This window comes from Lactuca serriola, chromosome 9, assembly GCF_051521515.1.
Source record: "Lactuca serriola cultivar US96UC23 chromosome 9, Lser_US96UC23_V15, whole genome shotgun sequence".
NCBI classification, from domain to species: domain Eukaryota; kingdom Viridiplantae; phylum Streptophyta; class Magnoliopsida; order Asterales; family Asteraceae; genus Lactuca; species Lactuca serriola.
Window position 1 is genome coordinate 13108999 of NC_136416.1, and position 13728 is coordinate 13122726.

Here is a 13728-nt window from a genome sequence, read left to right on the forward strand (position 1 = left end):
GGTTGTGGCAATTGCTTCAAGTTTTAACTGTATTTGGAATCATTTTAGAACACATTTTTTTATTTGATTTTTTTTACTTTCTTTTTGTTTGTTTTTTTATATTTGATAAAAGAGGATTTGCTACCAGTGAACACAAGAAAATGATTCTTTTTTTTTTGCATTACTATGTTTCTATATCCAACTTTTTATGGCTTTTTCATATAGTCCCCAACAAAAGCAAAAATAGCCATAATACATACTGAAAAAGAAAAAAATAAAACTCTGATCAAAACTGAGCCCCGCGAGGCGGGGCACCTCAGCTAGTTATCATATATGATTGTCTTGGTTCTTTTTAGTCTAATAAATTTATATTTCATTGTAAAACATGATCATTTTTTTTATCCTTGAGTTAAAGAACATTGCAAATGTTTTGAAACCATTTTCGATATTAATTAAAAATAACGATAATATACTTACTAACAAAAAAATACAATGTTATATATAAATAACTATTGTAAATTTGTGATTAATTATCAATTCCTAAAAAACCACCAAAAATGTTCTAGTCATGTTACTTCGTAATATCGACCAAACCAAATGGACGTGCAATGGTAATAGATTACAGATTGTTAGACTTGGAAAACATGTCATTAAGCCCAAATGATATATGATAGATTCTTCAGTGAGACTACTAGTATATTTTTATATGTTTCCCCGTATTTTACGCGGGTCATAATTTAATGTTAATTAAACTACATCAGATTATGGTTAAACTCTTTCAATTTGTTTACTGTTTTGACACAACACAAACCCAATGCGACATGACACGTTTGCCATCTCTACATGTAAGTGAGAAAATGAAACAAAACGACTAGTAATCTTAGATTAAAACAACAAAATCGAATGTCTTTTGATCAATGGCCACTAGATCTAGGGATCCCAACTTATTCTCAAACCTAATGGCTTAGGGGTTGTTTGGTAGCCTTTTAATTGACAAATTAAGAGGCAACCTCTTAATTATTCAGATTAAGAGTGTTTGATAGGCTATGAATTAAAGCCTCTTAAACTTTCAGAAGCCTCTTAAACTTTCAGACTTGGGATTGCATCTGAAAAATAAAAAAAAACACGCGCCCTTCTCTCTTTTACCCACAACGTTGCTGATATGCCCTCCTCCAAAACAACACACCCCCTTCAAATCATCTTTTCCGTCTCCGACTCTCCTCCTACCTCTGACCATGTCGAGCGCCAATCACCTCCCCGTCGTCGACCTCCTTGAAATCGACTCCCACCACGACTTCAAACGCTTGGCTCCAACAAGATTGCCCCTTGTCCTTCATCCCACCTCTTCTCTTACCTCTCCGCCTCAGGTCCCTCTGGTCATGGTGGTTTGAGTTATGTTCCTCGCCGGAAATCTTCAAGTTCCGGTATTAGTTCAAGATCGGATCCTCATGGTAAATGCCCGATGCAGACTTATGATTGATTTGTTTTTGAATTCTAGGAGGTAGGCTTCGACAAGATTGCTCCTTCTCCTTCATCCCACCTCTTCTCTTACCTCTCTTATCTACAGTCGTCTGCACCCTCCCTCCGGAATTGACTTCGCCCCCAGACGCTGCGCTGCCTCAGCCAACTTCCGCTAGCACCGCAGCTACGACAACCTCCTGTTGTAGGTAAGTTTTTTTTTCATGGCTTGTTCTTTTTTCCCCTAAAAACCGATTCATAGAAATACATGGATTTTTTTCCCTAGAACTCGATTATCGGTCATTGATTTTGATTTTCTTTGTATTTCATGCCCGATCTTGTATTGGATCTTCATATAATACATGTATTTGTTTCCAGATTTTTGTCTAAAATTGTCTATATTGAGGTTCTAATTAATAGTATCAAGGTTCTACAAAATATGAACATTGATTGAAATCTTAATATAGAAGATGATAAAACAACCAATTGTTTGGTGAATCTGAAATAGACCACACAGATACATATGTTTGGTGAATGAAATTGTATATTTGAACTCTGAAACTTTGAAAAATCGAGTTTGAAATATATGTTGATACATAGTTGATGGTGCATCATTATCTAGCAATTATACATGAACTGTGTGTGAATTGAAAGTAGCTGTACAATTGGAGTTTTTGACAATTTATTCGATTCTAGCAACATACTTTGAAAAGTTGTGATGGATTTGGTATGCAATTTCTATATATACGTTTAAAGTGTTTTTTGGAATAGCTTGAATTTCAACCCAAACCTACAAATGTAAAGATCATTCATTCAACTTTAAGTTAATGATTATATAACTTGCTATCGAGCTTATTTGTTTCCTTATTGAATTTGGATTTTACAGGTTGAAATGTTTGAAAGAAATTTTTTAAAGGCTATCATGTTTGATGTAATGATGGAGAAGGAAAGGAGTACAAATCAATCATCAATAGTTCAGTTGCAAGTTCGTTGTCATTTATGTTTCAGCATTCAATGTCAAATATGTTATTTTTTAACTTTGAAATCCTTGGGATATAAAAAATGATGTTATTTTTGTAAATATATGTCAACAAATCATTATAAATTGTTGAAGATAAATTTTGATTTATGTTAACTTTGATTTTGTATGTTTTTTATAAATATTCGGTAAAGATTAAGACAAAAGGGTAAAATGGTCATTTTTATAATTCAGCACAATAGTTCAGAGGTTCCAACCAAACAGCATGTTAAAATTCAGACCCTCTTAGAAATTCAGACCTCTTAAAAATTCAGATCTTAAAAATGCAGATACTGCCAAACAGCCCCTTAGTTGATTGGAATTTTCCGGACATACGAAAACATAGTCGCACCGAGCATATTTGTTTGCTAGTTTCTTGATCCCTGAAATCTTGTACTACAAGGATCGAAATTTTAAAGCTTGTTGAACTCCTTTCAATGAAATTATCAAACCACAAATATCATTTTTGCACTTTTATTTGTTATATGGTTTGATTTCTCAATTAAAAAAAAAACAAAGTACGTTAAGAAATATATTTAACCGTGATCAAGAAAATAAACACTTCACATCGTTATGATTATAAACAAGATCATTTCTTAATTACTAAGAAATTAAAAATATATATAAGCCTATAATTTAGTTAAATACTGTACTAGTTGTATATTATAATTCTAATGAGAACATAAATTCAAGTAAATCTATGAATCACCACCGCAATCCATTAAAATAAATCCCTTTTGTACCTCTTCTTCCCCTCTCTTCGATTTCCATTTTGTTTCTTCTTCCTCAAATTCCCAATTGAATTGCAGAAACTCCATATGGGTCTTCCATTAACAACCCCTCTCTTCCTACTCGTACTCTCCATCTGTTCTTCAACTTCTTCCTATGCAGACCTCACAACCTTCGTTTACAAAGGCTGTGCTAACCAAAAATTTGAAGACCCATCTGGTATCTCATCGCAAAACCTCAAATCACTCTACGCCAATCTCATATCCCAATCATCCACTACCAATTTCTACAACACCACCACCGGAAATGCCCAATTAACAACCTCCATCACTGGAGTTTATCAGTGCCGAGGAGATTTATCCAACTCTGATTGCAACACATGCGTCAAAAAAATCCCTGAAACAATTGAGAAAGTATGTGGTGGAGATACAATCGCCGCCAGAGTTCAGCTAGATGGATGTTATATGAGGTATGAAGTTGTTGGGTTCCCACCGGCGTCAGCAACGGAGCTGCTGTATAAACAGTGCGCGTCGAATCGGGCGAGTGGGTCTGGATTTGATGAGAGGTTGGAATCGGCGTTGGAGCAGATTGAAAAGGGGATTGGGAACGGGAAAGGGTATTACGCTGCAGAGTATCAATCGGTTGCTGTTTTGGGACAGTGTGAAGGCGATTTGGGGAACGCGGATTGTGTGAACTGTGTGAAAACTGCGGCGGAAAATGGAAGGAGTGCGTGCGGGAGTTCACTTTCCGGTCGCATTTATCTCCAGCAGTGTTACATCGGGTACACATATTACCCAAACGGAGTACCCGGATCAGGTAAATTCATCTCACCGGAACTCTCTATCAGCTCAATCTAATACTGTTTTATTGAAAACGACTGGAAACGAATCGTATCAATAATCACCCGAAACCGCGACACGTACAGAGTCAAAAGTGGGATCTGCGATCTATGATCCGATATAGTATCTGGATTTTTGTTTTTTTTTCTTCAAGTTTTACTGATAAGTTTGTGGGTTTGGTATGTTGATAGGGACAGGTAGTGGTGGTGGTGGTGGTGGTGGTGGAATAGATACAGGTGTGATGGAGACGGGTGGCGGAGGTGGGCGGCACAATACCCAGAAGACGGTGGCGATTGTTATCGGGGGGTTAGCGGGATTGTTTCTGGGGATTGCTTTCTTGCTGGTTTTGAAATCAGCTTTCAAGAAGAAAAAGGACAAGTACTCTCATAGCCATGGAGGTCGGTCGGTTTCTTTCTTCATTACACATTCATGGTGGATTAAAGAAATCTTAAAAAATCCACTTGTCAGATTTGGCACTAATTATGTTTTCACTAACTAATAAATTAAACATCATCTTTTATTCTGTTAGGGCGTCGGTTATAAATTATGGAATGTGCAATTTCAAAAATGATAATTGTTAATTCAATAATAAAAAAAAACCAGCTAGATGGTTTTATATTGTCTATGGAATATACTATATAGTAATATGCATGTTTAATTTGATGGTGAGTCTTGAAGTAATAACTAAAAAAACAAGGGATTTAATAGTTTTTCTAACCGTTGTTGATTAATAATTATAAATATGCTAATTTATATTAAAATTTATTAAAATATATATATGTATTACTACATATTTGTAAACAGTTTTAAAATAAAATGTATTGTTTTTTATACCAATAAAGCATATCTTAAAAGAGTGGTTTGTTTAATAATGTAGGTTACTGAAAAAGGAGAAGATAATGGTGAATTATTTTTGGAGCTTTCTAAGTGGATGATGTAAAGACAATGACAAAGGACACTTGCTTTTTTCTGTTTGTTTTTATATCTTTTACAGTTTTATATTTTTCGTGTAACTTTTTTGTTCAAAATTTATCCTTTTTCTTGGATAGAAGAATATTTGTGTACCCCCATCTTTTATCCAAATTATTTAACACAAAAACTATATTACTATTACTATAGTAATAAGCAGTAACTTAACCACCTATATGTTTTATTATTTCTTAAATATATATATATATATATATATATATATATATATATATATATATATATATATATATTATTGTATCTGAACACTCGAAACATTATGCATCACCACCACCACACTATTATGATATTGTCAAATGGAGGCTCAAAATCTATGCAAATCAAATCAAGCTTTTGGATGTTTTATTCGTGGGAACAACTTTTGGGACAAATATGACTTATGAGCTGTTTTGTTGGTAGTTTCTGGACAGAATTCATGGGCATTGATTGAAGAGCAGGGCGAGTTGAGGTACAAGACTTCTATGCCTTCAATGTGTTTGATAAAATGCCTGTATGAAATTTAGATCAAGTTTGACAACCCTGATGAAATTTACATGCTTATATGTAGTGATTGTTTCTGTATTTAATGATATAAACTACTAAAATGATTATGTTTTATAGTTTAGTGACTGAGTTAAGTTTGATTTTATGTCTGGGTTTGATCTATAATCCTATATGAACGAATTATGAAGAGAGAAAAAAAGATGGCAACCCTTTGAGTTCATTCATTTGTTCATGCCTTTGAACCCAAGTCAAGTAAGTCTAACTAACTTGTCATATTGGCACATGCATGCATTAAGAATCAATTCCTCTTAGCTTCCAAGTCAAGCAATAAACAATATAAACCTCAAATTCTCCCCTTTTCCCTTTCAATCTGAATTGAGCTCTTTCCTCTTCACTTGCCTACAAAACTCTATATTCATCTCATACTTCTCTGAAATTTGAAAGAAACAAGAAGCTCCTCAATCAAGTAAGTTTGTGTGATTTATGTTATTGCTTTTAGCTTTGTTAGATTGAGAAAACTGTATTCAATAAGAAAACGTTCTATAATCTATAATACTAAGCACGTTTCCAACATTTGGATTTGTGTTTCAATTTTGAATAAAAGTGTATCCCAAGGTGATCGTCAAAGAACAAGTCCATGATCATGTCGAATCGTTTGGTATGTTTATTTTCATTCATTTGCATCCTTTTTTTTTCTATTAATTTACTAATTTTCTGGTGCTTTTTTTTTTACTTGGTATTTTGATATTTTACTTGTTATAATAGAAGGTCTCCGTTATCTTGTTCGTTTTGGAGTAGAAAACGTAGCCCCTGATGAATCTTATGCAAAAGCAAGGCAAATTTGTGGGTCAAATTTGGCAATGCGAACTTTTCCCATCGCAAAAGGTTGCAATTTCATATGCCAATAAAGTTTCTCACAACTTTTTTTTTTAATTATTATTTTCTTTATGTTAGCGTCATCAAAGTATAAGATATTAATATGTTTGATGAAAATTCAGGGTCGGGGAAGATAGAGAATCGTGAAATTAAGGACGTTGATCATGCAGTTCAACGTCCTCGAGCAGTATTATCTAGTCCCGGTACATTTCCTTTGAACAAGCTTTTTAGTGATATTTTTGATAATGAGGATGTGAAGGGCATTTACGTCTTTTGTACATATGAAAAGATCGACTTGTGTCACCTTTTTTGTGTGGGACAATTTTTTTTTAGTTTTTGTTCCATTAACATAAATCTAAATAAATGTAGTACAAGGCTGTCAAGTTCTACAACTGTGTGTCATGTCAAACGGGTATCAACTATACAAAACTAGAGAATGAGACATTTTCTTGTTTGTTTACCATGCAGATAATGACTATTTGATTGGGAGGATGAACGAGAAGGCATTCAAACGGGTTTCTACTCCAAAACCACATGTTAATTTGGTTCATGTTGACGTTGGGAAGGCACGTGTTACAGTTCGTGGTACAAATACAAACCCAACCTTTGGTGTACAAAATCGCCCCAACATAAAAGACCACAATAGACCGTCAATTTTAAAAGATAAAACATGTATAACAAAACTAAAATCATAAATTTATAAGACATTGTGATGGATTTGCTTATAAATTTGATCTTATTGACTGCAACAGTTTGTGTTTTTTCCGTGTTTTCTCACGTTTTGTATGATTCTTGGGAAACTTGAAATAAACCGGATGTAACGCGGTTTTAAAATACATTTCACGTAAATAAACAAAATTTCAAATGAATACCTTTTGCGTCGTTCCAGAGAGCTGTACTATGTATGGATGTGACGGGTTAGGGTTGTCTATTAATTCAATCTCGATAATATTAGAGAATACGGTTGAGTTCAATTTGAAGATTCATTGATTGACTGCAGACACGATCTTGAACCAGTAGAAAATATCCGTTTAATTGGATTGATTGATGTGTTTGTCCTTTCTTTTGTATGTAAACCTTGTATCTTGCCCTAAGTCTAGTTTCTTGCTATATATATATATATATATATATATATATATATATATATATATATATATATATATATATATATATATATATATATATATATATATATATATATATATATATATATATATTAAACATGATTTGGAAGTTCGAATAACTCAAAAATATGTATAAAACCTAGCTTTATTTAAATCCGACTTAAAAAAAAAATATTAATAAATATATGACACTCAGGAAAACTATATGTATGAACGCTAAAATAACATGGAAATAGTTTGACTTGATCGGGCTTCAATAATTCAAAATAATTCAATAAAAGTTTAATTAATGGAATCAAAACATTGCTATTAAAAAAAAATAATAAAACACGTAAAAGGTTAAAATTCAGGTTTGTTTCTGAAATAATAAAGTTATACGGTGTCAAAGGGTTTTCACCGCCGGTAGTCCAATGTAGATTGCTTTATCGGCGGTGAGTACCGTGCCTCTCCCATCTTTTCACCGGGCTGGTATGTTTGCATTGGTGGTGAAATTTCAATTTTTCGAACGGTGGAGGTGATAGATAACCGTTGAAGTTGTTGGTTAATTTTTTTTTCCATTTTTCGTTTACCACTATAAATACAGACCTACAAATCAAAACTTATTCATTTCTATAAATTTATACAGTGACGGACACAGAACGTATTTTAAGCCGATGCACCTAATAAAAAAACATTAAAAAAAAATTACACTACGTGCCGGAATCGGAGCAGTGGCCTGGGACCCCCCCCCCCCTCGAGCTCCACTAAGGTCCGCCATTGAATTTATATCCATCTTGACATTTCTTTCATACATTTTTTTAGAAAATCTTCTCAAAAATTGCAAATCCATTACAAACTTTCAAGTTGTTACTAACGTCAGTCAGACTGTTATGAAATCATGGGAAGCGATTATGGATATGGTACAAGAAGAGGAAGTTGAACCTAGGACGGGGAAGATGCTTCTCAAAGATTGTTGGGATGCAAACACTCGTCTAATGACACATTTAGCCTAAAGGATTAATGAACTAGAAAGATAACAAACTTTGGTCTTTGTCCACATTTATGTAACTGTGTTTTTTTCGTATATATTTGACAATTGAACTTGTTTGACCTGTTCAAAATAGGGTAATATGATCGGTAATTAATGACAGCATCACATTTATGAACATGTCAAACAAGTTTAGGTCAAATATATACAAAAAAAACATGGTTGTCTAAATATAAACAAAAGCCAAAGTTCCTTACCCCTTTTTGGTAATATGCTAAGTGCAACTAGTCATAAGACCCACTGATGTGAAATGGAATCAGGTTATCAATTCTTTGTATATGAGGGTTATTGGATTAGGTGTCTAAGCCCATAACTATAATTGGTATGTACTTGACCCGATAGAAGTATGGTCCATTTTGGGTTGCATTCACCAGAGCAATTTGATAGGAAGGATTTTTGAGAAAGAGGTTATTTGTGATTTATTAATATATTATAAGTAAAATATATTAATTGAAAAATCATATTATTTAATTAGTATTGATCAAGAATTAATTTGAAATTAATTTAGTGATCAAAAGAGACTGCTTAAATTAATGTGGCCTGATTAGGTAAATCAGTGATATTTATAGTTTTGGCTAATGATCCATATTGATTAGGATGGACTAATTATATGTGGGAATCCATGAAGAGTTAGTCCAAAGGGCTTATCATATGGGTTATTTGATTAAAGGCCCAATGAAGTGAATTAGGGTTTACAAGTTAGACCCTAGGAATTCCACACTATAAAAGTAACCCCTATACTCCCAAAATCGGCACTTGTGATCATAGATGAAAACTTAGCCGAATTTGGAACTTCATAACCTCTCTCTCAGAGTCCTCCTCTTGCTTTTGGTGTTTGTGAACCATTTGAGGCATCACACTTGAGGTGATAAGCTCTTGAAAGGCCAAGTTCTACAAACTACATAAAAGATGTATTCATCTAACTAGTTTTTATGTTGTATATCTCCAATTACATGCTATCTAGGGTATATGCTTTGGATAATATGAAGTTGCTTGTATAATTAGAGAAAACTTAGATCCAAAGAATTAGGGTTGTATGTGCACCATAGGAATGTTATAATACTCAAAACCCATAAAGGATATGGTCAGGTCTTGGCCAACCTAACTAGTTAGGGGTTAGGTTGTATACACTTAAGGGACTAGCTTATGTGCGCTTTAGAGACATGGCAACACATCCTAGCCCATTTATAGTTGGGCCTTAATTGGGTTGGCCTAAACCTAACATAATTGTCCGTTGATCTAGATCTATAAATAGAACACCTCCTCCTCCATGAGGAGGATCTTTCATTTTCATTCACGAGCCTCCGCTGTATACATACACTTTTCCCACCAAGATGGTTCTCCTTCCAGGAGAAACTATCTCCTCATTCACATCGATCCAACTTGATTGTCATAGTCTGATCCTATGGCACAGTCCTTGAGACAATTCTAACAGTTTTGTTGTATGATGACACGTAGGAGTCAAGTCAGGAACCCGATAATGACACTTGCTCTATATATAACACAAAGACCTGATAACCCGATTCCATGTCATATCAACGAGTCTTTTAACTACTTGCACTTAATATAACGAGCCAAATATTACCAAAACGGGTAAGAAACTTTGGTTTTTGTCCATATTTAGGTAACCATGTTTTTTCATACACATTTGACCATTAAACTTGTTTGCCATGTTCATAATAGGGTAATATTACCATAATTACTGGTCATATTACCTTGTTTTGAACAAGTCAAACAAGTTCAGTGGTCAAATGTGTATAAAAAACATGGTTACTTAAATGTGGACAAAGACCAAAGCGCATTACCTTTATAGGTCATTAGCCTAATAATAAATGTATACAGTTTTCATTACACACATAGAGAGATGTAAACACTTATAAGGTTTTTCACACTATAGCATAACGTAAAATAAATTTGTAAAGTCAAACAAACTATCGTAATAGGTTTTTAACCGCCGATTATTTTCATTTTCTATGTAAATTGATAAGTTTTACATATAGTGTGTGTGTGTATATATATATATGGTTAGGTTATTGTGTTCTAACTATTTATTGTGTGCATTTATGATTGATTCTGGACCAATCATTTTAGTTATTTGAAGAAAGTAATTAATGCATATTACATGTTAAAAATATAATGAGTATTAATTCAATATTCAACATTTAATATGCATTAATTACTTTCTTAAAATAACTAAAATGATTGGTCCAGAATCAATCTTACATGCACACAATAGATAATAGAAACATTTGAACCTAACTCTTTCTCTCTCTCTCTCTCTCTCTATATATATATATATATATATATATATATATATATAACGGAGAACAAAATATCATTAGCAAATAAAACAAAGACTTAAGCGAGAAGCTTAATCCATTACAAGAAAACGTTTAAAATAGAAGAATTACACCAACTAGGTCAATCAATCAAATTCAAGTTACACCTAATTTTAATCTAGTTAAAAGTGCATATACTACTCAAAACACACACTTTTAGCTCACACACTCAATAAAGGGGTTAGGGTTTGGGGAAAATGGCTCAAAACTATGGAGGCTGAGATGATGGAGGGTTTTGAGCTCATAAGAATGTTTATATAGCACCCAACCCTAAATATTAGGGTTTTCATCTGTCGTGAGTACGCCTAGCATACACAAGTGTACGCCCGATGTACTATGGCGCACCTAGTACGCTTAGCATACTCGTGTTGTTCTCGAAGTTAGAACTTTAGCCCTTAGGCTTCTCATTGCTCGACTCTTCCAACCCCAGGGAAAACAAATGACAAAATAATAATAAAATAGGGGATTTGGAAATACCTTCAAATCTCGGGATGTTACATAATATGACAATATTCACCTAGAGCAAATGGATCCGATACTTTGGGGATTAAGGTGATAAAAGATGAATCGCAACCCTTCGTGAGAGAACTTACTCTTTTAAAATGCTTGACAAACTTGATGATATCACCTTTCATTAAATGCCATTTAGATTTGATGATTTTGAATGTTAATCCATCAGGATCAGTATAACACCCGGTTTTGAAAGTGTTTGATTGTGTCTTCAGAGGATAAGGGCATAAGCGTAATCTGGCGATTCGGTCTTTTTATGGGTCTCGGGTTTTATTCGAAAGGTTTTAAGGCTTGGGGTGTAGCTAGGAGCGTAGGGCCTCGTTTCACCTTTTCGTTGATATAAAGTTCGTCGGAAACGGACTTAGAATGAAGAAGTTATAGTATTTTGAAGTTGTTGGCAGAATTGGTCCTTGAATGGAAAAGTTTGCATTTCAGCCTATGCATGCAAGGTGATAGCCAGGTGAGGACGCCCAACGTAGGGGTGTAAAGTGGACGCGGGTGTTGGAGGCGTACGCCTAGCGTACGAGAAGTACGCCCAACACTCGCTCAAAGTTTCTAAACCCTAATTTTAGGGCTATGCCACTATAAAAAGAATAATATGCCTCATTGATCAGCCTCCATTTCATCTTTAGACAGCCACCATGAAACCATAATCATCCCATAAGTGTTCTTGGAGTTTTGGAGGCCATTAGAGAGCATTATGGTGTTGTGAATCCATTTTCCAAGCAAGTGAATAACAAAGCAAGGTGGTGGTTCAAAGGAGAAGTTGTAGATCCGAGATTGTTGCTTCATTTCAGATCATCTTGAGGTATAAAGTCTTAAACTTGCCCCTTAAATTCTTAGATCTATTATGAAGAGTTTTTGGACCTTTTTGGTCCCAAGGATGGAGATTTATGGTTGAAATCCGATTCTTAGGCTTAGAGTTGCCACTCTCATTGTTAAATGAGTCCCTAAGGCAGAAAGTTGCCATATTGGAGGTCTTAATGGGTTCATGCATGAGTCAAAACCATTTTCATGGAAGTAGATTATCATTTTTGGAGTTTGAGCTTAAGTAGGTCATGCAAAGCCATCAAGTAAGCAACTTTATTGTAACGCCTGTGTTTCTGGGCTTGTCATTAATGTTGATATAATAGTATAGGTTAATCTTTGTAACCCGTTTTGAAATAATAGAAGTGTATTATTTGAGTATTATGTGTTTTGTGCTTAATTGCTTAATTATGTGGTTTGATTAATTAAGAATAAAAATAAGCGTCAAAATTTAAGTGTAAAATAAACTTGATATCTTTGGATAATGTTGTAGTAATTGAAACGAGGTTTCCGAATATATATATAGAACGCCCAAATCTGACTTCGTATGAGGAAGTTATGATTTATCGAAGTTTCGGTTTAGCGATATGCAGCCTGAATTACTCGATTTGAGATCGCGCGGTTTTTAGCCGAAGCAATCTAAACGAGGATCAAAGGTCTCGTTGTTGGTATCGAAACGATGAAAAGTTAGGCGAGAACGGACGTCAAACGAAGAAGTTATGAATTTATAACGAAGTTTTTCTGTCCCGACTTATTAAAAATAAATAATAAAAATAAATTCAAAATTAGCCGACGGAGACTAAACGAAAGTTGTAGAGCGTAGTGTCACCTACGTGTGGATATAAAGAACGTCCAAAACGGAGTTCGTATGAAGGAGATATGAATTTTCGAAGTTTATTAAATAATTAATAATTAAATTTAATTATTAAATTTGGCATTATCCGAAGAGGAGTCATCGGACTCATCTGAAGTACGCCCAGCGTACTAGCGTACGCCCCGCGTACAGCGAAGCATGACACACCTCGCACTCGAGTTCTTCGGATACGTAAGAAATGACGATTCTGAGGCAGTACGCCCTGCGTACTCCGAGGCTCCAGTCTCCTATAAATAGGATGCGAGGGCAGCCGACTCCTTTGCTATTGTTCTCTCTTCTCTCTCCCGTTTTGCATCGATTTGCGTGCCAGAAATACCCCGAAGTCCCGGTATTATTCTCGAGCCCCGAAGCAAGTCCCGAGATCCCGAAGATCCCGAGAAGTGCGGTTCCCGAGCCGAAGCTCTGCCCGCGAGAAGTTCGATTTTTGTAGAGATCTTCCAGATCTGCTGAGGATTACTACTTCTGCAAGTCGTAGTGTTGTCCGATCATCTTCTGATCAAGTGAGTGTATACTACCTTTCACAAACATGATAATAATACAAGTATGGTTTGAGTGTATTAAGTATATTGGTGTTTATATGTGTGAATGTGTAGTTACTTTCTTCTAACGCATGATTATGAAGTATTTTATACGAAATACGTGTTATGTGAATAATTTTGTTGTTATGTGCGTGAATGT

At 34.5% G+C, this 13728-nt stretch overlaps 2 protein-coding genes across 3 annotated transcripts; both read left to right on the plus strand.

The window, feature by feature from the left end:
- The first annotated feature begins 3141 nt into the window (after positions 1–3141).
- On the plus strand, positions 3142–5165 carry LOC145072436 (plasmodesmata-located protein 2-like). Its single transcript, XM_079018854.1, has 3 exons — positions 3142–4000; positions 4215–4421; positions 4901–5165. Exons 1-3 carry the CDS (start codon positions 3274–3276, stop codon positions 4906–4908), a joined length of 942 nt encoding a protein of 313 aa, XP_078874980.1. The 5' UTR covers positions 3142–3273; the 3' UTR covers positions 4909–5165.
- Positions 5166–5514: 349 nt separating this feature from the next.
- On the plus strand, positions 5515–7118 carry LOC145072437 (uncharacterized). Of its 2 annotated transcripts, none has more exons than XM_079018855.1 (5): positions 5515–5959; positions 6098–6151; positions 6259–6378; positions 6492–6572; positions 6838–7118. In XM_079018855.1, coding segments are annotated over exons 1-5 (483 nt in total). In that variant the 5' UTR covers positions 5515–5958; the 3' UTR covers positions 7065–7118. The 2 variants fall into 2 exon arrangements, with proteins under 2 accessions (XP_078874981.1, XP_078874982.1); XM_079018856.1 differs by having other exon boundaries at positions 6262–6378.
- Positions 7119–13728: the final 6610 nt, after the last annotated feature.

What these genes read in the sequence shown, in the direction of transcription:
- LOC145072437 (XM_079018855.1), top strand. An exon ending in TGATCATGTCGAATCGTTTG is followed by an intron (nt 6,152 to 6,258) that starts GTATGTTTATTT and finishes TTGTTATAATAG; the next exon opens with AAGGTCTCCGTTATCTTGTT. An exon ending in AGCAGTATTATCTAGTCCCG is followed by an intron (nt 6,573 to 6,837) that starts GTACATTTCCTT and finishes TTTACCATGCAG; the next exon opens with ATAATGACTATTTGATTGGG.
- LOC145072436 (XM_079018854.1), top strand. Translation starts at nt 3,274, where the DNA reads ATGGGTCTTCCATTAACAACCCCTCTCTTCCTACTCGTACTCTCCATC. An exon ending in AAACGGAGTACCCGGATCAG is followed by an intron (nt 4,001 to 4,214) that starts GTAAATTCATCT and finishes GTATGTTGATAG; the next exon opens with GGACAGGTAGTGGTGGTGGT.